Raw genomic sequence first — 21,617 nt, 5'->3', positions numbered from 1 at the left:
CGCATTAAAACTTATCAGAGATAGCAAGCCAGCTGATCGTAAAGTAGGTCAGGTTTTGCTCTTTGTAATGTTCATTGGTGGAGATGTTATGTGAACATGTCCCACTCAGAATACATTCCTATTTACCTTTCAAGTAATCCAAGTTAGGGCTGGGCGATATATCGATTTTTAAGATATATCGATATATTTTTTCAACGCGATGTGGGATTACACAATATCGTTAATATCGATATGGGGTGTGTTCAACTTGAAGCGGCTCTGTGGTGTCTGACATGCGCATTACCCATGCGCAGAGTGAGCAGAGCACTCGCGCTCTGCGCGCGAACTGGACGGAGCCCGCAATTTACATGTTTTAAACAAGTGGTGTGCAGCTGTATGCAGGGTTTTTACTGCATAGAGAAATTGTCGTGTCAAATGTCGTGCCGCCTCAGGCTCTCGCCAAAATTATGTTGTGAGTCTTCACAAGAAATGCTTCGTGCATTTAACAGACTGTCATTTGTAACTGCAGTTGCGACATTACGCCATAGTGGAGGCGCTGTTTCGTTATCAGCACACTGAGGCGCTAAAAAGAGATGCAGAACAAGAGCCAGCCTGTGTTTCACGGCTGTTTGTTTTGCATCCAAGTACGTTTAATTTCTTAAATTAACATGACGTACATCATTGTAACGTCTTTAGCTGTGCAATTGGATCGTTGAATCAGCGTATACTGTACACAGCGAGTTCGCCAGTATGAACGCACATTGCGTTAAGAACGACTCGCACACGAATGACTCATTTGAACCGATTCATTTAAACTATTGAACTATTCAGTCACTAGCGAATATAAGAGATCATTGAATCATTTAAAGTGAACCACAGAGAATGAAAGATGTGAATGAGCTTTGCTCATTTTGAAAGACTGGTTAGTTCAGTTGGCTATTGTGGGCTGAAAAGTTAGTTGAAAATGATAAAAATGCTTTATTTCATTGAAAAAAACATTTCTGTTTGGTTGAATAAAAGTAATGTTTTATATAACTTAATAATTGTCATTTTTATCTAATTTTGTTAGAACTTTTAATATGTCAAACCCAAAGTCACTTTGGTTAAGCCACTTAAAGGTACAGTAGGCCTACGTGTGTGTGTGTGTGTGTGTGTGTGTGTGTGTGTGCGTGCGTGCGTGCGTGCGTGCGTGCGTGCGTGTGTGCGTGTGTGTGTGTGTGTACAAGATCAGGATGGCACCACCTCCACCTCATTTTGAGCCAGGAAAAACCCTGTGTATGTTTTCAAATATGGAAAAAAACCCTGTCATTGAATTTCTTTTCACAAGCCATTTTAATAAAGGTGATTGTGACATCTCACATGAGGCTTTGACTTGCTAGTAAACATTTATTCCACTTTGTAGAAAATATCGATATACATATCGGATATCGCCTTTCATCAAAAAAAATACAGAGATATGAATTTTGGTCAATATTGCCCAGCCCTAATCCAAGTACATGTGGAATATTTTTGGTTCGAGTTATGTTTTCCATCTTTTCCTGCTCCCAGGTGGTCAGTTAGCATTAAGCCAAGCATGTTTTCCACCCTTTCCGCAATGCTCTCCGTGACTAATCAAGCTCTGTGTAATTAGACCTGCACGCCTGTGTTGAATGACACGAAGATTAACAAGTATTTGCAGCACGCATGAATGGAGGTGTGACATTCGCCGCTTGATGTCTGAAGCAGACCTGCGGAAACGGCGCGTTGTAATCCGGCGAGAGCGCGGGGCTGGTGTGCGCGACAGTAACTCCACACAGCTGTAAACGTCTGTCTTTCCTACGTGAAATACACTTAAACACACTGGCCGTGACCTCCTGCACAAAGTAACCAAACAAAGACTCGTATTATTCCCAAATAAACCAGACGATACCACAGGGACCTTGTGTGCTTCCCACTACTGCGGCCTGGATCTAACACAGATTATAGGCAATGTTATACATTTCACCCTAGTTCAAAGGTTTTAACAATCAGGCTTAAATCACACTCACACACCGTGTATAGCTGGGCTTTGTTTAGTCAGGCTCGCTCATTCTCAAGATTCGAAACAGGCGAAGAGAGACTGAGCGTACAGAGAGTTATAGAAAAGACGAGTGACTCTGATAAGCATTTCTTCTTTTTGTTGTTGCATTGTGCACGGCTCTAATCAGTATGCCTGGCATTCTAAACGACTGCGATAAAAAATCTTGTAAATCTTCAAGCCACGTTCAAGAAAAAAATGGCTGTAAAAAATTAAACGGCAAATTTTATGGCCATCTGCTCTCCGCTGGTGCAGACCTGGGCGTAATGTGCTTTTTGTGCGATCAAAGGGACCATCACATCATTGGTGTTTTACCTTGGGAGATTTCAGCCGCCACCAACCGAGAGTTCCAGCTTTCATTGCCCTGCGTGTTGAAAAACACACTTTTATGACAGACGTAACAAGTTAAGGCCAACGACTCTTTGAAACGACACAAACAAGGAAACTAAAGTTACACTCCCTGTAAAGGACTTCGGTTTTTGCAATGAAACTATGGTTAAAAGCATTATGGATGCCACTCTTTACTAGTCAATTACTGGTAATTTTTGCAATTATTCTTGAATATTTGGTTACAACCTTGAATTAAATACAAGCCGCAAATCTGTTTGTGGTTAGTCGACAAATATACCATACAGGTGTCCTATGGTGTGACAGCAAAATTTAGAAAGCAAACTATATTAATAACATATTATTTTAATACTATTATTATTATTTATATAGAGAGAGATTCATCTCCATTGTTAGTTTTGTTCTTAATTTTGCTCTCACGCCATAGCACACATTTGTCAACTACCCTTGTTTTCTATACTACTATAGCCCATACTACTATAACCAGTATTCAGTTATAGAATAAAGGGAAATAAGGTGACCACCGACAGAGAGAGAGAGGGAAATAGTTTGGAATCATCCAGAATCTTCCAGGCCCCCTGCTACACAGAACTACACCAGTCCTGAATGAGAACAAAACTCACAGACACATTTAAGTGTGAAAGACTGTGTTAATATTATTTGTTTTGCACTATTGTCATTGTTCACAGCTAAGCTGCAAACACATTGGCAGTACAAATGTACAGTTTTGTCATGCCAATATAGCACTCAATGCTATAAAAAATATTTTCTGAAACTGAAATTATGAGATGAATAGTTTTAACTTGACATTCTGGTTGGATGAGCTGCATTTAAGGCCATTGTAAAATGCACATAAATGCAAACCTGTGACCGGACACAACATGATTGCGAAATTAATATTAATACATTTCTAAATTAGTATATTAATGATTATTGATTGATATTACTTATATTCTTAATAAAACTACAATATTCATATTTCATCATAAATATATATATATTGCCGCAAAAAAACAAAGAGACCATTATTTTCAAAATTATTTTCCGTTTTTCTCTATAGGTATGCTAAATTTTTCATTTTCAAAATTATTGTTTCATTCTGTGAACTGCTAACAATATTTCTACCAAATTTCAAATAAAAATATTGTTTCTATTTGCATTTATTTGCAGATAATGAAAACTGGAGAAACAGGTCAAAATAACAGAAAAGATGCTCTGTATTTTTTCAGGCCTCAAATAATAAAAGAAAACAAGTTCATCACTTTTATGAAATACAATAGTAATATTTGTACAGGTATTTTTTTGTGATTAACTCGATTTTTATCACAGTTTTCATGTGTCTCGTCATGCTGTCAGTCTTTCACATTGCTGTTGGATGATTTAATGTCACTCCTGAGGTTTGATTTTGTTGAAAATCAACAGACACTGGACTGGAATGACCACAATACATCTAGAAATGCTGATTTAATGAAAATTTGGAATGTCTCTTAATGTTTTCCACAACAAAATTATTAATTACGTAAAAATAATAAACTATGCAATTAACTATTTACAGAATGGTATTGGTCCTCTTTTGCAACGTGCTTTTTTCACTGGTCATGTCCTTCTCATGGTCCTTCAGGATCAACTGAGAGCAAACAATCGCTCACACAGCCTCTCGCAGACTTCAAACTCTGCGCAGTGTAAACAACCTCTCTGCAGTCTATCCGGGGGTGCAGCCAACGGCCCTTTGAAGAGTGTTTCAGGGAAAAAAAAAACCCACCAGGGCACTTCAAACAAAACCGAGGGGACATCAAGAGTTGATCCCGTGCTTTCAAGGTTACAGAGCTGTGTAAACGCATACAAGTCCACACTACAAATGCAGAGAGACACTTCTGTCATAGGACTAAGACTGCCGCGGCCATACCGCCCACCTCATAAACTCTGATCCCTTCCTAAGCCCGTCTCCAGCTGGGGTCTCCGGTCCACAGGGGTCTGCCAAGGACCCAGGTGCGAGAGCAAATTTCACACGGGCATGGTGGCCCACCTCTGGAGTTCATTTAGCCACACAGTAGGGATGAAAGCTAGTTGCAGGGCCGAGCCCGGGACGGCCCGCCTCGTATTTACACAGCAGTGTATGGAATTGCAGCTGTGTAATGCAAAACAGTTTAAAAACTAATGACGTTTCACACATTAAAACAATTAGCAATTGCACAAACAATTAAAAAACGATGCAGGGTCAACAAAAAAACAGCACATAAATCAGACAAGCCAGATGACATTCGGAAACGTGTGAAATAAACATTTATGCAGTAATACTGTAGAAACATCATTATTCTACAAATTAACAACTTATTCTGCAAACATAAAGGGAGAAAAAGAGAACTCTGTCTTCATTCCTTCAAATTAAATTCATCTTTCCTCTGGTTTTCATTTCAGCTTTGTTCTCTTGAGAATCAGACAAATGATCAAAAATGTATTTTTTTTCTCTGCGCTTAGGAACATGAGTAATTGGCTTTGTGTTTTGCTTGGCTATTCGATCCCAGACACCATTCGACGGCCTTCACAGCTTGAATGATAAGGTTTGCTGGTGACTGACAAATTAAAACAGTCACTTTAAAAACTCTATTAAACATAAATCTCATAAATGGTGTATATTTTACTCAACGCTCTTCCTTTGTCTATCTATTTTACAGTTCACAGAGCGGACTGTTTACAGACACTAAGAGATAAGAGTCAATTAGTACCACGGGGTACATATAGTATAGTCAAAGGAAATTTCTGTCACACTAACATCTCTTCTTCGGCTCATAAATCCCTTCACCTCCCTAAAACTGCCATCGGAAAGGATATAGATTACCCCTCACCATCTCATTCTTCTCCACCGTACCCAAGATAACATCCACAACTGTGGGCTTCCCACTAGTGAAAGTGACCTATTTGTCAGTTATGGTGACCCATAACCGAAATGTGACCTCTGCATTTAACCCATACGCACCCGGAGCAGTGGACAGCTGGGGTTAGGTGCCTTGCTCAAGGGCACATCAGTCGCTACCTGCTGGCCCTGAGAATCGAACTGGTGACCTTCTGGTTACGAGTCCGACTCTCTAACCACTAGGCCACAACTGCCACACTACAGAATCATCCTCCCCTACATTGCAAACTCTTCCAGTCTTGCTTTCATGCTCTTCTCACTTCCTCTTCCTGTCTCTCTAAGTGCCTGTACCTGACTTTAGAGCCCTGCATTTTAGCCCGGGCCCGACGGGCCCCGACTTATTTACACCCCTCGGGCCGGGCTTCGGGACAATTTTTACGTCATAGCTCACAAGCAGGCCGGGCTTCGGGCTTGTTTAAGGCTTGTCCTCCTTTTTATATATTAGACATTCATTAATATTTCTAATATATATTAGAAATTCAGTAAATAAAGAAGCGATAAGAAGTTGATGTTGGTAAATTTAAAACATCGAACACTTCTACATATCACGCTGACACACATTACACATTCTGCTTGCGCGCAGTTGCGCCCGCTTCTTCACACAGGTTTCCCTCGTCCACTCTTCACCTCATGTGCAATGGAGAACATAAAGAGAAAAATCGCAAATGGCGAACTTAAAACACAGAAAAACAAAGAGGAAAGGCAAACTTCCGTTTTTCTACACGATGTTCTTTAAGAGATCGTTCTTGTGGCGGTACCCTCTTGTTTTCTGTTTGGGATTAGACTTTTTTCATTGGTAATTGTTGCCTAAGTGTAAGGAAAGACCATCTGCATGTTGTTGTTATTATTATTATTTTTAATTGTTTCGATTTTACACGTTTTCGTTTGTTTTCAGCACATTGTTTGCCGTTGCGAGCACCTCAGTTTATAAAAAAGTGCCCTTTTACTGTTGTGGTGATAATAAACGTTTAAACTAACATTGTGATATGCTTAAATTGTTGAGTTTTTTCTTTATTTAAAAAAAATCTGTGGATTTTATTGCAGGCAAGCGAAGTGTTGATTTGATAGACTAAATTGATCAAACGTAGTCAACTCACCATCGGCCACTAGCCGCTTGGTCGTCTATTTAAAAAACAAAAAGTTCAATTTACCAAACAAAAAAATGCATTAAATTAACTTAATAAAGGAAAAAAATATATATAACTACTTTGCTATTAAAATAACAACACAAAACTATTTTAATGGCTGCAACAGTAGTACTGGCTGTGTAATGGGATTAAAAATAAATAAATAAAAATCGGGCTCTAGGCGGGCTCGTCTTGGGTGTCTTGGGCCAGGGCCTGGATTTAAGGCCCGTGCAGGGCTCTACCTTACTTTCCCAATCTTCTGCACTGTCCCACAGTACTCCACTTACTCTTACAGTGGTGAAACTGTGTCTGTGATAATGAAGTGTGTTATGGAAAAGAGATTAAGTTGGATATATGCACATTATATATTATATATGCACATAATATATGACTCGTACACAGGGTTGGGAGGGTTACTTTAAAAATGTATTCCGGTAGTTACAAATTTCTTATTACATTTTTTTTTTCAATTACACAGAAGAAAAGCAGCATCAGAATAGTCTTGAGGTGGCTCAAAGAAGAATATACAGTAAAAAAACAGGAATTTATTAGAGAGGGCTGCGAGATTAAAATTAAGTAATGATTGTTGATTATTGACTTTGATATTGTAATCATGATTATTAATGTAAGTTAACACAATACAGTATAAATGTCATGTTTTTATAGGCTATGTAGATAAAACAAGCTGAGAAGCATTTAGGATTTTTTTTCTGTTTTATGCAATAGAAAACATTAAATTGTATATAGTAATTGGTTGAACAGCACAAAAAAAAACTTACACTTCCACATTTTAAAACAATTACTTGTTTTGAAACAATGGTAATCCTGATAGTGATCAAATTTTTCTAACCCTGCTCATACAGCATGAGAAGCATAAGAGCCCCTTTATGTCCATGCTCAGAGTCACCCATCACAGCTCAGCTAAATCCCCCAGAGACACACACACCCAGTCACGGTTGTGTGTGCATATGTGTGTACCTGTGTGTAACGTGTCGGCCCCAGACAGGAGGGCTGGAGGTACCGTGGGGTTAACGGCATGACTGAATGCATTCTGCCCTGGGGAGCAGCCTTTGCATTGCTTGAGTGACATTCTCTAGACAGATGCACCACTCTAGGATAGCCTTCACTGGCAGAATATCTAGAAGGAAAGATGCCCTCGCTTGCTTCAGTAACAAAGGAGAGAAAAAAAACAGATGACAGCTTCTCTCTGGAGCTTCTCTTCCTCCCCCCACAATCTCTGGGAAGAAACACAGCATTTGTTGGCACGAGCACAACCTGACAGATAGCGCTAACTAGCATAGCCTCCTGAGAGACACCCAAAGGCTGACAGTCGGTTTTGGTTTGCCTAAAGGGCACGACTCCCGCTCTGTGTCTGCTCATCGGAAATGCAAAGGAGATGTCACGTAGCACAACCCCACTGCCCCTTTATTTACCCACCAACACCTAAAAAAGCCCTAATCTTACATTGTAAGCCTCTGTACTTTCTGTTTCCTGCTAAGATCATGACATAAACACAGGGGTAACAGATGCTGTAGAGTTTTTCTATTTCGAGAAAAGATGCGCTTTTACTAGTGCGAGTCAGCGTATGTAAATACCAAGGGATAATGCGTCTCTTTGGGTTTTGTTCTAGAAAGTTATTGCTTTTTTCAGGCAATTTTGACATCTGAAAGTACAAAGCCTGCAATTACGACAGACCAACAGACAAATATAATGCGTTGCATTTCGATACTGTTTGATGTTGTGTGTCCAGCTAAACACACCCACACAAATACCTCTCTGTGTGAACAAAACGGATGTTTGCAATTTAAAGGGTCAGTTCACCCCAAAATGAAAATTCTTTCATCATTTACTCACCTTCATGTCATTCCAAACTGGTTTGACTTTCTTTCTTCTGCAGAACACAAAAGAAGATATTTTGAAGAACGTTGGCAACCCGACAACATTGGCCCCTGTTGACTTCCATTGTATGGACACAAGACATTTCACAAAATATCTTCTTTTGTGTTCCACAGAAAGAAAGAGTCAATTACAGGTTTTGAATGACATGAGAGTAAAAAATAATGACAAAAGTTTCATTTTAGAGTGTGTCAGTCAGTAATGGGTGTAACTAGTTACTAAGTAATTAGTTACAGTAATTTAATTACTTTTCCCTTGAAAAAGTAAAGTAAGGGATTACTCTTATTTTTCTGTAATTTAATTAGTTACTTTTGATGTAATTAAACTAAATACTTTGTGTAATATGTGTGTGTGTGCAATAGTGGAATTGACATCAAAATTCAAAGTCTAACTTTAAAATCCGTGCTTTAATGTATAATTCTCACATTTGTAATACTTTGGTCAGTTAATAAGAGTACTTTATGTAGTTTAATATTATTTATTTGAATTAATTAAAAGAGCCGTTTCATGCCTATCCTTGAATCACTTAACTAATCAAGGTTGATATAGGATATAGAAAGTAATTAGTAATAAGTAACTAAATACTTTTTGGAGAGAGTAATTTGCACAGTAATCTAATTACACTATTGAATATGTAATTAGTAACTAGTAATTAATTACTTTTTCAGAGTAACTTACCCAACACTGGTGTCAGTGAATGCTAATGTTTTCTTTCATATTATTATTAAAGACACCTTTGCAATGATCTCATCCTACCCGAGCTGATAACTTCATCTTCACGCTTCACTTGAGAATTGTCTTTAATAAATTTCATTTTAAATTAAATGAATACATTACAATTACTAAAACAATTTGAATCTGATCACGTCAGACAAAAGTACAGAGCTTCCCCCATTCAAACTCCATGGCTCTGTGGCTAACTCTAGGCCATTAAAAGCTAATAGCACTGAACCTAATCGTTTTATGCCCCAAATCTATTTAATCCCATGCTTGAGTTAATGCTGTGCACACCAGACAGGCTACTGTTCATCTCTGCGATAAAGATCGCACAAATGCTCCGAGTATATCAGATCGAGCTTATCTATTTAGCCATCTATTATCCACCAGCAGCCATTTTATCTTCTTACTCTAGTGTCAAATTCATTCCAGGTGAACATTTAAAGAATAACATAAAACCAATGAAAATCTCTGTGATGGTCTAAAGGTTAGTATTGAATACCTCAAGAATTCAAAAGAATTTAAAAGCTTGCAAACCACTTAGAATATCGCTTTCCGGAAAGTAATATGATTCGTTCTGATTGGGCTTTTTCTCGAAACGGGTCCTTTTTCTGAAAATGTTAAGAGCGGCCATCGATTTGACAGATCAAACCAGCGTTAAAGGATTTTGGGTGACTAGCACGCTAGGCCTACGAAGTGATGTGTTGGTGAGACTATGGTACCTAAAAGTGTCAGGATGAATTTAGTCCCCACCCAGGGCTAAAAGATGCAAAAACTGACCAATGACTAAACCGACAGGACAACTCATGCGCCTAAAACAAGAATGACTCCCACTGGGCAAGACTAGCGAGGCTCCCGAACCGCAGCGCCAAACACGGGGGGTTTCCAGAGGCAAATTTAAAGTGACATTGAGAAAAGGAATGTTCAGCTTTGTCTGAAATCTCAGCGATTGACCCAGAAAGATGAAAAGGGAGGTGGGTGGGGTGTGCCGGCTGCTTCTAAACTGGAGAGCAGAGATGTGTCATTGAGAGAGTAATGCTATTACTCAAAGCTGTATGTGATGACACTGTAAAACTTCTGCGTCACATACCGGCCTTGAAATGTGCTACCTGGAGTAGTGTGGATCTCCTCCTTAAATGATATGTTGTCACGGGTCAAACTGGAGGTAGACCTTCCCCGGAGGATCTCTCCTCCCCACAGTGATGCAATGAGAGCCACATAGGTAGTACACAAGAGGTCACATTGCAGACACACATTTTAAACATACAAACCTCAGCATTAAGAGGGCTTGTTTGTGCAAACATCACACAATGAAAAACACAAGATGAGAAACCAACACTGGACAAGCAAAGGAAAAAAAACAGCGTATACTGTTGGTGCACATCAAACAAATGACTCAGGCCTTCCACAAACATCATTACAAGGATCATGATTTCCCGAGATCACGGTTGTTTACTGTTAGAATGTGCGAAGGGAAACCCGTTTAAAAGTCCCAACAGAGTAATTCCCAAGGGAATGCAAAAGCTTCAGTGAAGGAGTTTGTTCAGGTGTTTAGTGGAAGATATTAGCTGCGTTGGAATGCCACGGAGCGTCTGTTCTTGTGACTGGCTGAAACTTAAATACTGTATCATCCACAGAAAATGCAACTGTTATGAAATAACTGTCCAATCTAATAAAGCTTCGTCTGTAAGCAGACAGTAGTGGGTGTTATAATTCACCCATGTGTTCCTAAAAGATACGGCTCAGGAGTAATGCAATTGTGTGTCTGGGGACAAAAATAGTCTTTTAGAAGCAAGAAAAATCTAACAAAAACTCCTTTGGAGACATCCGAGTACCCACACTTGTAAGGATAAGGGATAATATATATTTAAAAATATATCAAAAAAACAAAATCTCCCATTTTGTAAATGAAAGAGGAAAATTCTGAAAAAGTAGAAAATAATAGGTGTTCTCGTGTAGATAGCTAGATAAACATGTGTGGACCGTCTGTTGATGGTAAAAGTTAAATCACTCGTACTAGTGGTGTGAAACACAGTCTGAGCCCAAATGATGCCATTGACTAACTAATGATATGGTTGCCGATGGCGACAGGCAGCGGGGAGATTTATGTGTGTAGACACAGATGAATGATTCATCGGTTCTAGTGATGTGAACACTGAGCACAGCATCAGTGGCAGAATGCACACACTTTAACCGACATGTGACAGTAGAACTGGTACCTTGTCTAACACCTGCGCAAATGTGTCATTTACGACTCCTTGAAGAAAAAAATACTAGTCGTCTGTTTTTAGATGCATACTACTAGTGAAACCTTTGGACTCATTGCATTGTTTATCATGATTTAAAAATGTGTTGATGTCGTTCATTTGGTAGAGCATTGCATTTGCAGCACAAAGGGTTATGGGTTCAATATCCATGGAGCACAGAAAATGTATATCTGGAAAGTCACTTGGATAAGAGTCTGCCAAATGCATCAAATGTAATGTTAATTCAAGATGAAAAGAAATACAGAAAGAAATATAATCTAGGCAAAGCATGGCTAGTCAAGATCTGATTTCTTTACCATTTGTATCATTTTTGTCATACTTCCATTTGCATTACTTCACCATTTAATAACTATTATTATTCTAGTTGTGAAATTGTAATAATAAAGAATGCGATGTATGTGTTTGACATGTTCTTTATCCGTTTTCGAAAGCACGACTAAACATAATTTAGATTACAGAAATTTAGGGATGGCCTCCCTGATGTTTCGTCTTTACATGCCAAATTGAAATATAGCCTAAAGCATGGGCACTTAATGTCTGCCTATAGTACATCTCCAGCCCTTTTGGGTCCTCACCAGCACTACCTTAATCAAAAAATCTCAAAGAAGGTCCTAACAAAAATAGTCCGCTAACAACCTGCCTCGTCCATGACACCATAACACAGCGCCATCTAAATATAACACGGATGATCTGAAGTAGCCAAAAAACGAACGGTGTGATAAATTCCCATCAATTAGTCCATCCATCACTGCCGATGGGACTAGAGTGTGATAGCAAACCCTATTTCAGGCTCCACAAGCACACAGCAAGGGGTTATGGGTAAACCCTCTCCCCTCTAAAAGAATATGTATTCGTATACTTCTCTATCGAGTATCTCTATCAAACAATAAAATGGCCTTGTTGAGATCCATTAGATGTATCCACACGCTGCCTTTCGCCTTTTGACGACTGCATGTGGAGGATGTTTTTGGTAGAGTTGGGACAAAAGGGTTTTTGCATCATTTCGGGCTTTAATTGGGGGATGGATGTGGTCGCCGCTTAAGTGGCAGGTGTGATGCTTTTGTTGGGATGCTTGCGAGCGCAACACGAACGAGAGCTGCCGTGTGGCAGGTGCGCCTGTGAAATCGTTTGTAAGCATTGATGATTATAAGCTACTGAACAATGTATTAGTCGGCACGATGAAAGGACAATCAAGGCATGGGTGGTGAAACACGTGTAGAAAAACCAGGATAAAACCTGTTTTTGTGCATGTGTGGATGTGATATGCAGGAAACAGCTGGTGAGATTAAAGGAACGGTTCACCCAAAAATGAAAATCCTGTCATCATTTATTCACCCTCAAGTTGTTCCAAATCTGTACACATAACTTTGTTCTTCTGATGAACACAGAGAAAGATATTTGAAAGAATGCTTGTAACCAAACAGTTCTTGGCCACAATGGACTACCATAGTAGGAAACATTGCTTTATAAACATCTTTGTTCTGTTGAACACAAAAGAAGATATTTAGAAGAATGTAGGAAAGCAAACCGTTCTGGGGCACTTTTTACTACCATTGTAATTTTTCCTACTGACTAAACACAGTCCTCCATGAACAACCGGTATGTTTTGACAATGTACAAAACTCATAAACATCTATGAAGATACATATAAAGAATTTTCAAACTCAAATATGGCATATTGCAAGTGTTAGCTATGGCCAGCTTTAAAGTGTGTCCATTCTTTCAATAGAGTCACATTCACCCAAAAATGCCTGCGATTAATGCCTGCGGGCTAACAGATGATGCTGGCAAAACATGCCCTCTTAATTGCTTTTTGCAAGGTCAGGCGACCTCCTGCTCCACGACTCAGAAGACGAAGACATAATTCAAGTCCACAACATGACATGACCTTATTCCAGCAAGGAGATTCTGCAACGCCACATGACGTTAATGCAACTTAAAAAAAAGAAATATGTACAGACTTTTGATTTTTTTATAGGCAAAGTCTCGCTGGGTTTAACCTCTGACCTGTCCGCATGCATTCGAGTTATTTGAAGCAAGTGCTTGTGTCTGACTGACAGCGTTTCAATGTGTTTCACTAGAATACCAACAACCTTCCCACAGGAATGAAAACCGCATCAAAAAAGCTGTGATTAGCCTGGGTGGTCTATTTAAACCCCAGTGCTAAACAGGTGGAATCATTATAGTCAGTATGTTAATTAGCCAATTTCCCTTCTGGATAAAAACATCAAAGTTCTCTATGCTACTGAAGCTACTTCAACAAAAATGAAATGTTCTACACTAAGGCCAGCCTATAGAACAGGAAGTCTGAGAAAAATCAGGAAACACAATTTACACCAACTGAACTCTATCAACCCCCAGTCAGCTAAACAACCCGTAACACAGTTTATATAATCAGATCTCAAAGCCACTTCATTTACTATAAAGCAAACAAAGTTATATTAATCAGTTGTGTAGGAGGCTTGCAGTCAACCTGACAACAACATATTGACCCCGCGCATAACCCACTGTTAATCGTGTTCAATATCTAAGCCGGCACGTTTTGTAGACATCCCAATTATCATTTAATGACATTTATAATTAAAAGTAGTAAGGTGCTCTGCTTGTTTATGGACACTTTGGATTAAATTTAGATAAAGGAGGTACAAGACTCAAGTGTCCATTTAAAATGAAAGTAATAGTTCACCCAAAAGTATAGTGCACCTTACTGCTGATTGGCTACAAGGTTGTTTTGGTACTCGGCCCGACTTTGTCTAAACAAGCGTAATTCGTAAATCGGACACCCCGCCTTTAAATGTCCACGTAAAGTGATAGTTCACCCAAAAATGAAAATTCTGTCATCATTTAATCAGCCTCTTGTCATTTCAAACCTGTATGACTTTCTTTCTTCTGCAAAACACAAAAGAAGATATTGTGAAGAAAGTTGGTAACCGAACAGCAGTGGCACCCATTCACTTCTATTGTATGGACACAAACTCAATGCACGTAAATGGGTGCCAGTTATGTTCGGTTACCAACTTTCTTCACAATATCTTCTTTTGTGTTCTGCAGAAGAAAGTCATACAGGTTTGAAATGACAAGAGAGTGAATAAATGATGACAGAATTTTCATTTTTGGGTGAACTATCACTTTACGTGGACATTTAAAGGCGGGGTGTCCGATTTCCGAATTACGCTTGTTTAGACAAAGTCGGGCCGAGTACCAAAACAACCTTGTAGCCAATCAGCAGTAAGGTGCACAGTGCACAGGACGGACAGACGAAAGCGAAAGATGGGGGTAGGGGTGTGTCTGTTTTGGTGATTTGAACATCAACAACGGCTATGAAAAATCGGGACACCCCGCCTTTAAGTACAGTTGCAATGGAATTAAAGGACGTGCGCTTTGCTAACCATTGTATGCTTTTGATTGAGTTTGTTGTGTGACGACAGGAAACCACCGATCGCAGTTCCCTGTGAGAGTCAAAAGTGGGTGGAATGCCTGAACCGTCAAAACACTTTATAATAACAATTAAACGTCCGTGACCTTGCGCTCCACCCAAAGTTCAAAGCCCTACAGTAGAAACTTTCTGTTCTGTTTACATTACAGTCCGCTTTTCTGCCAGACCTCGAGTCATTAGAAAACAAGAGTCTTCCAGAGATAAGAGAAAGTCTCGTCTTTTTTAAGACCTGCCACAGATGGGGGTCTTCACCTCGATAAACGATAGCAAGGCAGGAGAAAAGAAAACACGTTTGTGTAGCTGACGCCCGGTTGGTGATATTGTTGGGTCAAGAGAGATAAAGCCACCCAGGACACACAAGATATTCTTTTAAACTAGAGAGACACAGAAAGAGATGAGATAGAGCTTTGTCTTGAGGGGGATTAAAAAAGAGGGGAGGAGGAAATGCTGCCTTTGACTGAAGTTTCCTGACTAAAATCAAAGAAGTTTTGCTATCCAAGATCAGTTTTTCCTCATGCTAGTCATAAAATGAGTAGTGCTTATTTGGTTGTACAATTATTGTCATAGGATTACAGTCCATGATTTTACATAAGCAGCATCCAAAATAACTTCCACCGTCCTGGCAATTGTATTTCTGGCTTGGCAACTGTATTTCTGTATTTTTGCCAAGAAACACATGTAGTGTCCTCCAGACTTTAACATTTTGCCTTTTTTAAGACACTCAATTCAAATCCCTCACGTCCCTTTAGTGAGAAGGTCACGTAATGAGCAATTAATATAAAACGCACATCAAAAATGATAGTTTCCAACTTTTCTTTTTACTGCCCTTGCAAAAGCCAATTTCTACTTGAATTTGGTGTTTGGTAAGTGTTAACTTTGGACTATGCCCCTTTGTATACTGCGGCTGCTATTTTTAAAGTTTAACTTGTGTGTTTACTTGTGATACCAACCTTCCCTTCATTTTTTTGTGGAACTTAACCAAATGTCTTATAAGTTACGGGTTAATTGGTTTTCTAGCGCTGGCATCAGGGGGATGGCAATTAGGGAAGACAATGCTCTTGATATGGGCTTTGATTAAACTCCCTCTGGAGCCGCACACAACAATGAGCTCCTTTTATCAAGGATGTGAGCTCTGTTTGTGGGCTGACGCACTTGAAAGAATAACAATCCCAGATGCGACAGTGCAGACAGGCATTTCCACAGATGTTTTACAGGTATAAAGAGCGTCGACCGCATTAAAGCTGCAGCATGCACATCTTCCGCAACACACAACATGATGCGGCAATGTTGTTGTCCATGTATAAATCTCAAGTATATCACAGCACATATCGCATAGCACGCTGCTTTTTCAATTAATGCGATCCGCGTTGACCTACATGAATACATGCATAGGGATCCATGGGCGCCCATGAAGGCTTATAAACCAGGGGTAGCCAATCCTGCTCCCGGAGAGCTCATTTCTTTCATAGTTTAACTCCAACCCTATTCAAACACACCTGAACCAGCTAATCGATGTTATCTGAATTACACGTGGGTGTGATGGAGCAGGGATGGATCTAAACTCAGCAGGAAAGCAGCTCTCCAGCTACACCATTGATCTACACATAGTATATTAGGTCCCATCTTGTATCTCGCCTATCGACGTGTGTAAAAACAATGTAAATGTTTCATTGGTCACTTGCCTTTGTTAATCAATTCGACTGTCTAATTGCAGCTCGAAAAGAAGCTCCAAGACTCCGTTCACCAGCTGAACACACACTAATATCAAAAACCAATTACGCTAAACTAATGAAGAAACCAAATTGCCCTCAAGACGTTTCGCATCGTGACAAATCAATAAAGAGGCATGATTACGTACAACAGGGGGCCACATAAAGCGCGGGACCACAGCAGTGACTCCCGTTGCTGGGGTCACACACTGATTCACTGACAAGTGCTCTAGTAAGTAGTTTTATCACAGACGTGCGACCTCTGCCCTTAATCAGGACACTTTTTTCTTCTTTGCCACTTCTCCAATCAGGGAGATCAGTCACAGTGGCTGATAAGGGTCTATTCTAAGCGGGCGACATGGGGGGGTGGGCGGGTGGGTCTGGGGCTTTTAACACACATCAGATAACATAAGAGCCATACTAGGGAGAGTGTGATGCGAGACGGATAGTGTATCACGAGTGCTAATCGCTTCTTCACGAGGGACCCAATCAAGTGCGGTTGGCTCCTGAGATGTGGCAGGCGAGCGGGACCTTCCCTGACACCATGGCACAGATGGATAAACAATGTATCGTGCGAAAGGGGGCAAACCACTGACCTACATTCATTATCTGGGGACTAACTGGATTCCTTAGTAAAGTGAGGTGTTTTTTAAAGAAGAATTCCAGCTGTAATTGGGTTGATTCACAAACCCCCCCACCCCATTCCCGACACTTTTCCTGTTCTTCTGTCATGTCTCGTGCTTTCTGGGTAATTACTTCAATCATGTCAAAGTGTTCGGAAAGGTTTCCAAATGAGGAGCTGCGAAGTGTTGTTCTATCAGACTCAACAACCGCCCACATGGGAAACACCAGACATGGATGGACACATCTGATTCTGTCTGCTGCGGATGCAAACGTGCTTTGGATGTGATAAAAATAAAAAAGTATTAACTACGTAGTTCACAGAGAAGATTCACCCCACAAAAATATTATGATCATTTATATTTTGATGACATTTAATAGTTTTTGGGAGATTTTGGAGCTTGAAGTTTTACTAGTCCTCATTTAGTTTCATTACATGTGAAAAACATTTCAAAATATTCTTTAAAAATTCACGGTTTGCTTCACACAAAAACAACAAAGTTAAATAAATGATGACAGAATGTTCATTTTTGGATGAACACTTCCTTTAATTCCAACTCAAACCTAACTGGGAAAGGAAAGTCTTCACATTAAACAAACAAAGCCTAAAGAATCCATCAATCCACCAAAAATAACGCCACAATGAACATATTGTAGAAGACGAGACACTTACCACCTCCTCCCCCGAGCAGAGACGAGTTCGCTGTTGAGAAAACAAAAGAGAAAAGCAACATGAGTATGCGAATTAAAGAATACTTTGAAAAGAAGCACTCGAAAGCACAAAACGCTACAGCACACTATCATTCAGAGGAGAGCCAACTGAGACATAGAACCTGAAGGTCAAGAACACTCCAAACCAGAAATTGAATAGATATTTGAGCTGGAAACCGTGCCGCGAAAACGCTATCATTATATTTCTAAATAAACGCCATTGAGCGCTGAACGCCTGGGATGCGTGTTTTCTATCAGAGCCGTGTGGTCTGCGCGTAGGTCCGGCACGGTGAGTTTAAGCAGATGCGACTGGAAGCGGGCGAGCATTTGATGCTGTATATCAGATGGGTGATATGCGACAGGTGGCTCAGGGTCAGGGACCTGCTGGAGAAATCCCTCCTCGTGACCAGATAAGAGCGCTCCTCTTTTCTCAAGAGTGACCATCAGTCATACAAATGAAGGTTAGGTGTGCAGGACAAGTTTAGCATTGGAATACTGTTACAATATCTTTGGTTTATACAGGAAAAGTGGGGGGCAACAAAAGGTTTCATGAGTAGGTATCAAAACACATTTAAGAATGACCAGACTTCCATCATCTGGTACTTGTACTGCAAGTCTATGAAACGATTAAAAGTGGAGATTAAAGGAGAATTTAAAAAAAAAACTTTGAGTTTGGCTAAAAGGCAGAAGTTCATTGGAAGGGTAGAGGAAGCGTTTGTTTTTCATCTGGCCTGCCCAATTCAGTCCCTACTGGATCTGGGTTTTTATGAATCAAGAGCTAATTTAAAGCAAACAGGCAGTAATTTAAAACTGAGAATACTGTAAAATTGCTTCTGACCTGGAAAAGAGATTATTTAAGGACATATTTGTATTAGAACTGATAGACATAACCAGTTATTTCATTGTTTTTTCTCACAAATCTATATCCCAAATTTCTGCACGATTAAAAAAAAAATCCAAAAGCATTTACATATTTGATGAGCTTTTTAGGAGTAGTTAGAATTTTTATGTCAAGCACAAGGAATGACGTCACAGTGTCTGTCTCTCTCTCTATCAGACGTATTTTCCGCACTGTCATAGGTTTCACATAGGTTTGTTTTTGGATGATACTCACTCTTCACATTGTCCTCAAAACAATCAGAAATCTTAAAAGCATCTCATACGAGTGGCTGGATAGAAAACTATGAGTGTGTGCTGACAGGATTCGCATTCCATTTTTTTGTTGTTTAGTCAATAAAAATGGAGATAACCGCGTGATGATGGATGAGTGTATAACTACCAGACTGCTGTTGACAACTACACTTTTTCGAAGCCAAGGTCATTTTCCAAAAAAATATTTTTTCTGACAAAAAAAAGAAGTCAAACATCACCGCAGACGATATTACGAAAACATTTTTGGTAAATTGATTTTTGATGGGGGAATGTGAAAGATGTACATGTATACCCTACCCTACAAAACACTACTTTTAACACTATTATTAACCCACCCCTGGTTACATGCGGCTTCAAGAAAATGATCTTCATACTAGGTGTAAACAGGGCCTCAGAGCTATCATGGCTGATATCGACTGAAAATTTCAGGCATAATCCAAAGACATACATAAGAGTTTTAACACAGCACAGATACTCTACTGGTGTGCCAGAGAGCTTTCCCAACAACGACAGCACAGCTTCCCAGTGGGAACGCCCAGAACGTTGAGAATAATGACCCATGAGGGCCCTTTAATCTTTTGCTTTCTGTAATGTTTCTTTCCCTTTGTGCTGCAGTCTCTGCTGGTTATTTCTGATCTTTCTTTGCTCTTTATTCAGAGAGAACAAGCGTCTAGGAAAAACTGTTACCTCCACTGAGATCAACAACAAGACTAACCACAAACCAAATGATATCAAGGGAGACATTAAAATCCTCAAAATGGATGGGGACTTTCCTTTACAGAGAGAAAAGAAAGCGGGTGCACTTAGAAGAACGTCTCAGAGCTGGCGTGCCGTTGCACTGGCTACTCGCAGCATGATCCAAAGTGACAGAAACTTCAATTTAAACAGGTCATAGTTAAAATCTAAACAGAAATCCACACCAGAGGTATAATCATGTCATATTGCTCTTTTGATTGAGACATTTATCATCGTACACAGGTTAACTCGCTCTCCATCTCATTTTCAGGTATACGAGTACGGTTAAATATGTACTGTGTATCTATTAAATCACGGTTGAAATCCCTAACCAATCAGAATCTATTTTATAAAAACAACATAGAAAAGAAAAAAGTAGAAAACTTGAACAGCATTATAAATGATTCATATTTTGATCATGTATATAAACTCGCATGATTCCTTTTTTAGACACAAAAACAAACATTGACCCATTGACTTTCACTGGCCCAAGTCTTGCAATTGTTCAACTCAATGCAAACAAATAAGCCAAAAAAGAGAGAAAACAAACATCTACCAACAATGTCATGCTACAGCAGGAAAGCAGACAGGAAGACAACCATGTGCTCCTTCCTGTGTCATCCTGGATCTCTGCCCTGCTGGGTGTTCACCCTTGATAAGAGCACAAGTCTGTATCTAGTAAAGTTTTCCTGTCCTCTCCAGGTCATAAATCTCAGTTAAAGCTTCCTCTTCATTCTGACGCGGGCTGGTGGGACTCACAGAGGTGGGCGTCCCGCTAAACTCGTAAATCTAACAATACAGTAACGCCGAGATTGTGCTGGTCATTAGTTAGTGTCAGAAAACAACACGGATACGCCAGCCTCCGCGGTGACGACATCCTCGCACGTTCCAATACTTCCACACACAATTGCATCTTTCCTGTGTTTTCTTTAACACTCATTGTTGATACCAAGCAGCTAAAAGCTGCTCGTACTTTCCTGTCGGCCCAACAGGTAAGCTCAGGTTGCTCTGTATTCAAACATCACAGACAGTAACACAACACAAAGGTGTCAAAAAGTGTAGAACCACGAACGATAAAGACACCTCACAAAAATTGACAGGAATGGCAGGCTTACATTGGTGTAAAGGTTTCACTTTATGGTCATTTGTTATGAATGTTATTCATAGTGAATTATGGTATGCTGACAGTACAGTCCTAGAGCTGCATGGGGATATAATTTGATATCTTGATTTTTTTTCAACGTTAATTTATATACTGTATATCTTATCGTTTTTGTTATTGTGGTTAACAGACAGAGTTTAAGCCTATATAGTCCCAGGCTAAATTAAATGTTAGAGGTGTCTTGATGACCACTTGCACTGACATATCTTAAAATATAATAATGTTGTGTCTCATGATGCACACAGTAATGTTTTTTTATATAGTATGTTTTTAAAAACGACTCATATATCCTAATTGAACAAAATCCTAGTCCTGGTTTAACAGGGTCTTTCCTGCATAGAGAAATTGGAGGCGGCCGCCTCCGTCAAATGTCGTGCCGCCTCAGGCTCTCGACAAAATTATGTTGCGAGCCTTCAAGAGAAATGCTGCGTGCATTTATCATACTGTCATTTGTAACTGCAGTTGCGACATTACGTCACAGTGGAGGCGCTGTTTCGTTATCAGCACACTGAGGCGCTAAAAAGAGTTGCAGAACAAGAGCCAGCCTGTGTTTCACAGCTGTTTGTTTTGCATCCAAGTACGTTTAATTTCTTGAAATTTATTAAATTAACATGACGCACATCATTGTAATGTCTTTAGCTGTGCAGCTGGATCGTTGGATTGTTGAATCAGCGTATACTGTACACAGCGAGTTCGCCAGTGTAAACGCACATTGCGTTCAGAACGACTCGCACACGAATGACTCATTTGAACCGATTAATTTAAACTATTGAACTTTTCAGTTACT

The 21,617-nt window shown here is 39.7% G+C and overlaps 1 protein-coding gene across 2 annotated transcripts in view; it reads right to left on the bottom strand.

Moving 5' to 3' along the window:
* macrod2 (mono-ADP ribosylhydrolase 2) overlaps window positions 1-21,617 on the bottom strand; it is a 510,226-nt gene that overhangs the window by 364,678 nt on the left and 123,931 nt on the right. For both annotated transcript variants that reach the window (XM_057341952.1, XM_057341953.1), the window contains exon 4: window positions 17,744-17,773. In XM_057341952.1, the coding sequence (XP_057197935.1) occupies window positions 17,744-17,773 (30 nt within the window). The remainder of the gene's footprint in view (window positions 1-17,743; window positions 17,774-21,617) is intronic.

This window comes from Triplophysa rosa, linkage group LG9, assembly GCF_024868665.1.
Source record: "Triplophysa rosa linkage group LG9, Trosa_1v2, whole genome shotgun sequence".
NCBI classification, from domain to species: domain Eukaryota; kingdom Metazoa; phylum Chordata; class Actinopteri; order Cypriniformes; family Nemacheilidae; genus Triplophysa; species Triplophysa rosa.
This window is presented reverse-complemented; position numbering and strand designations above follow the sequence as displayed.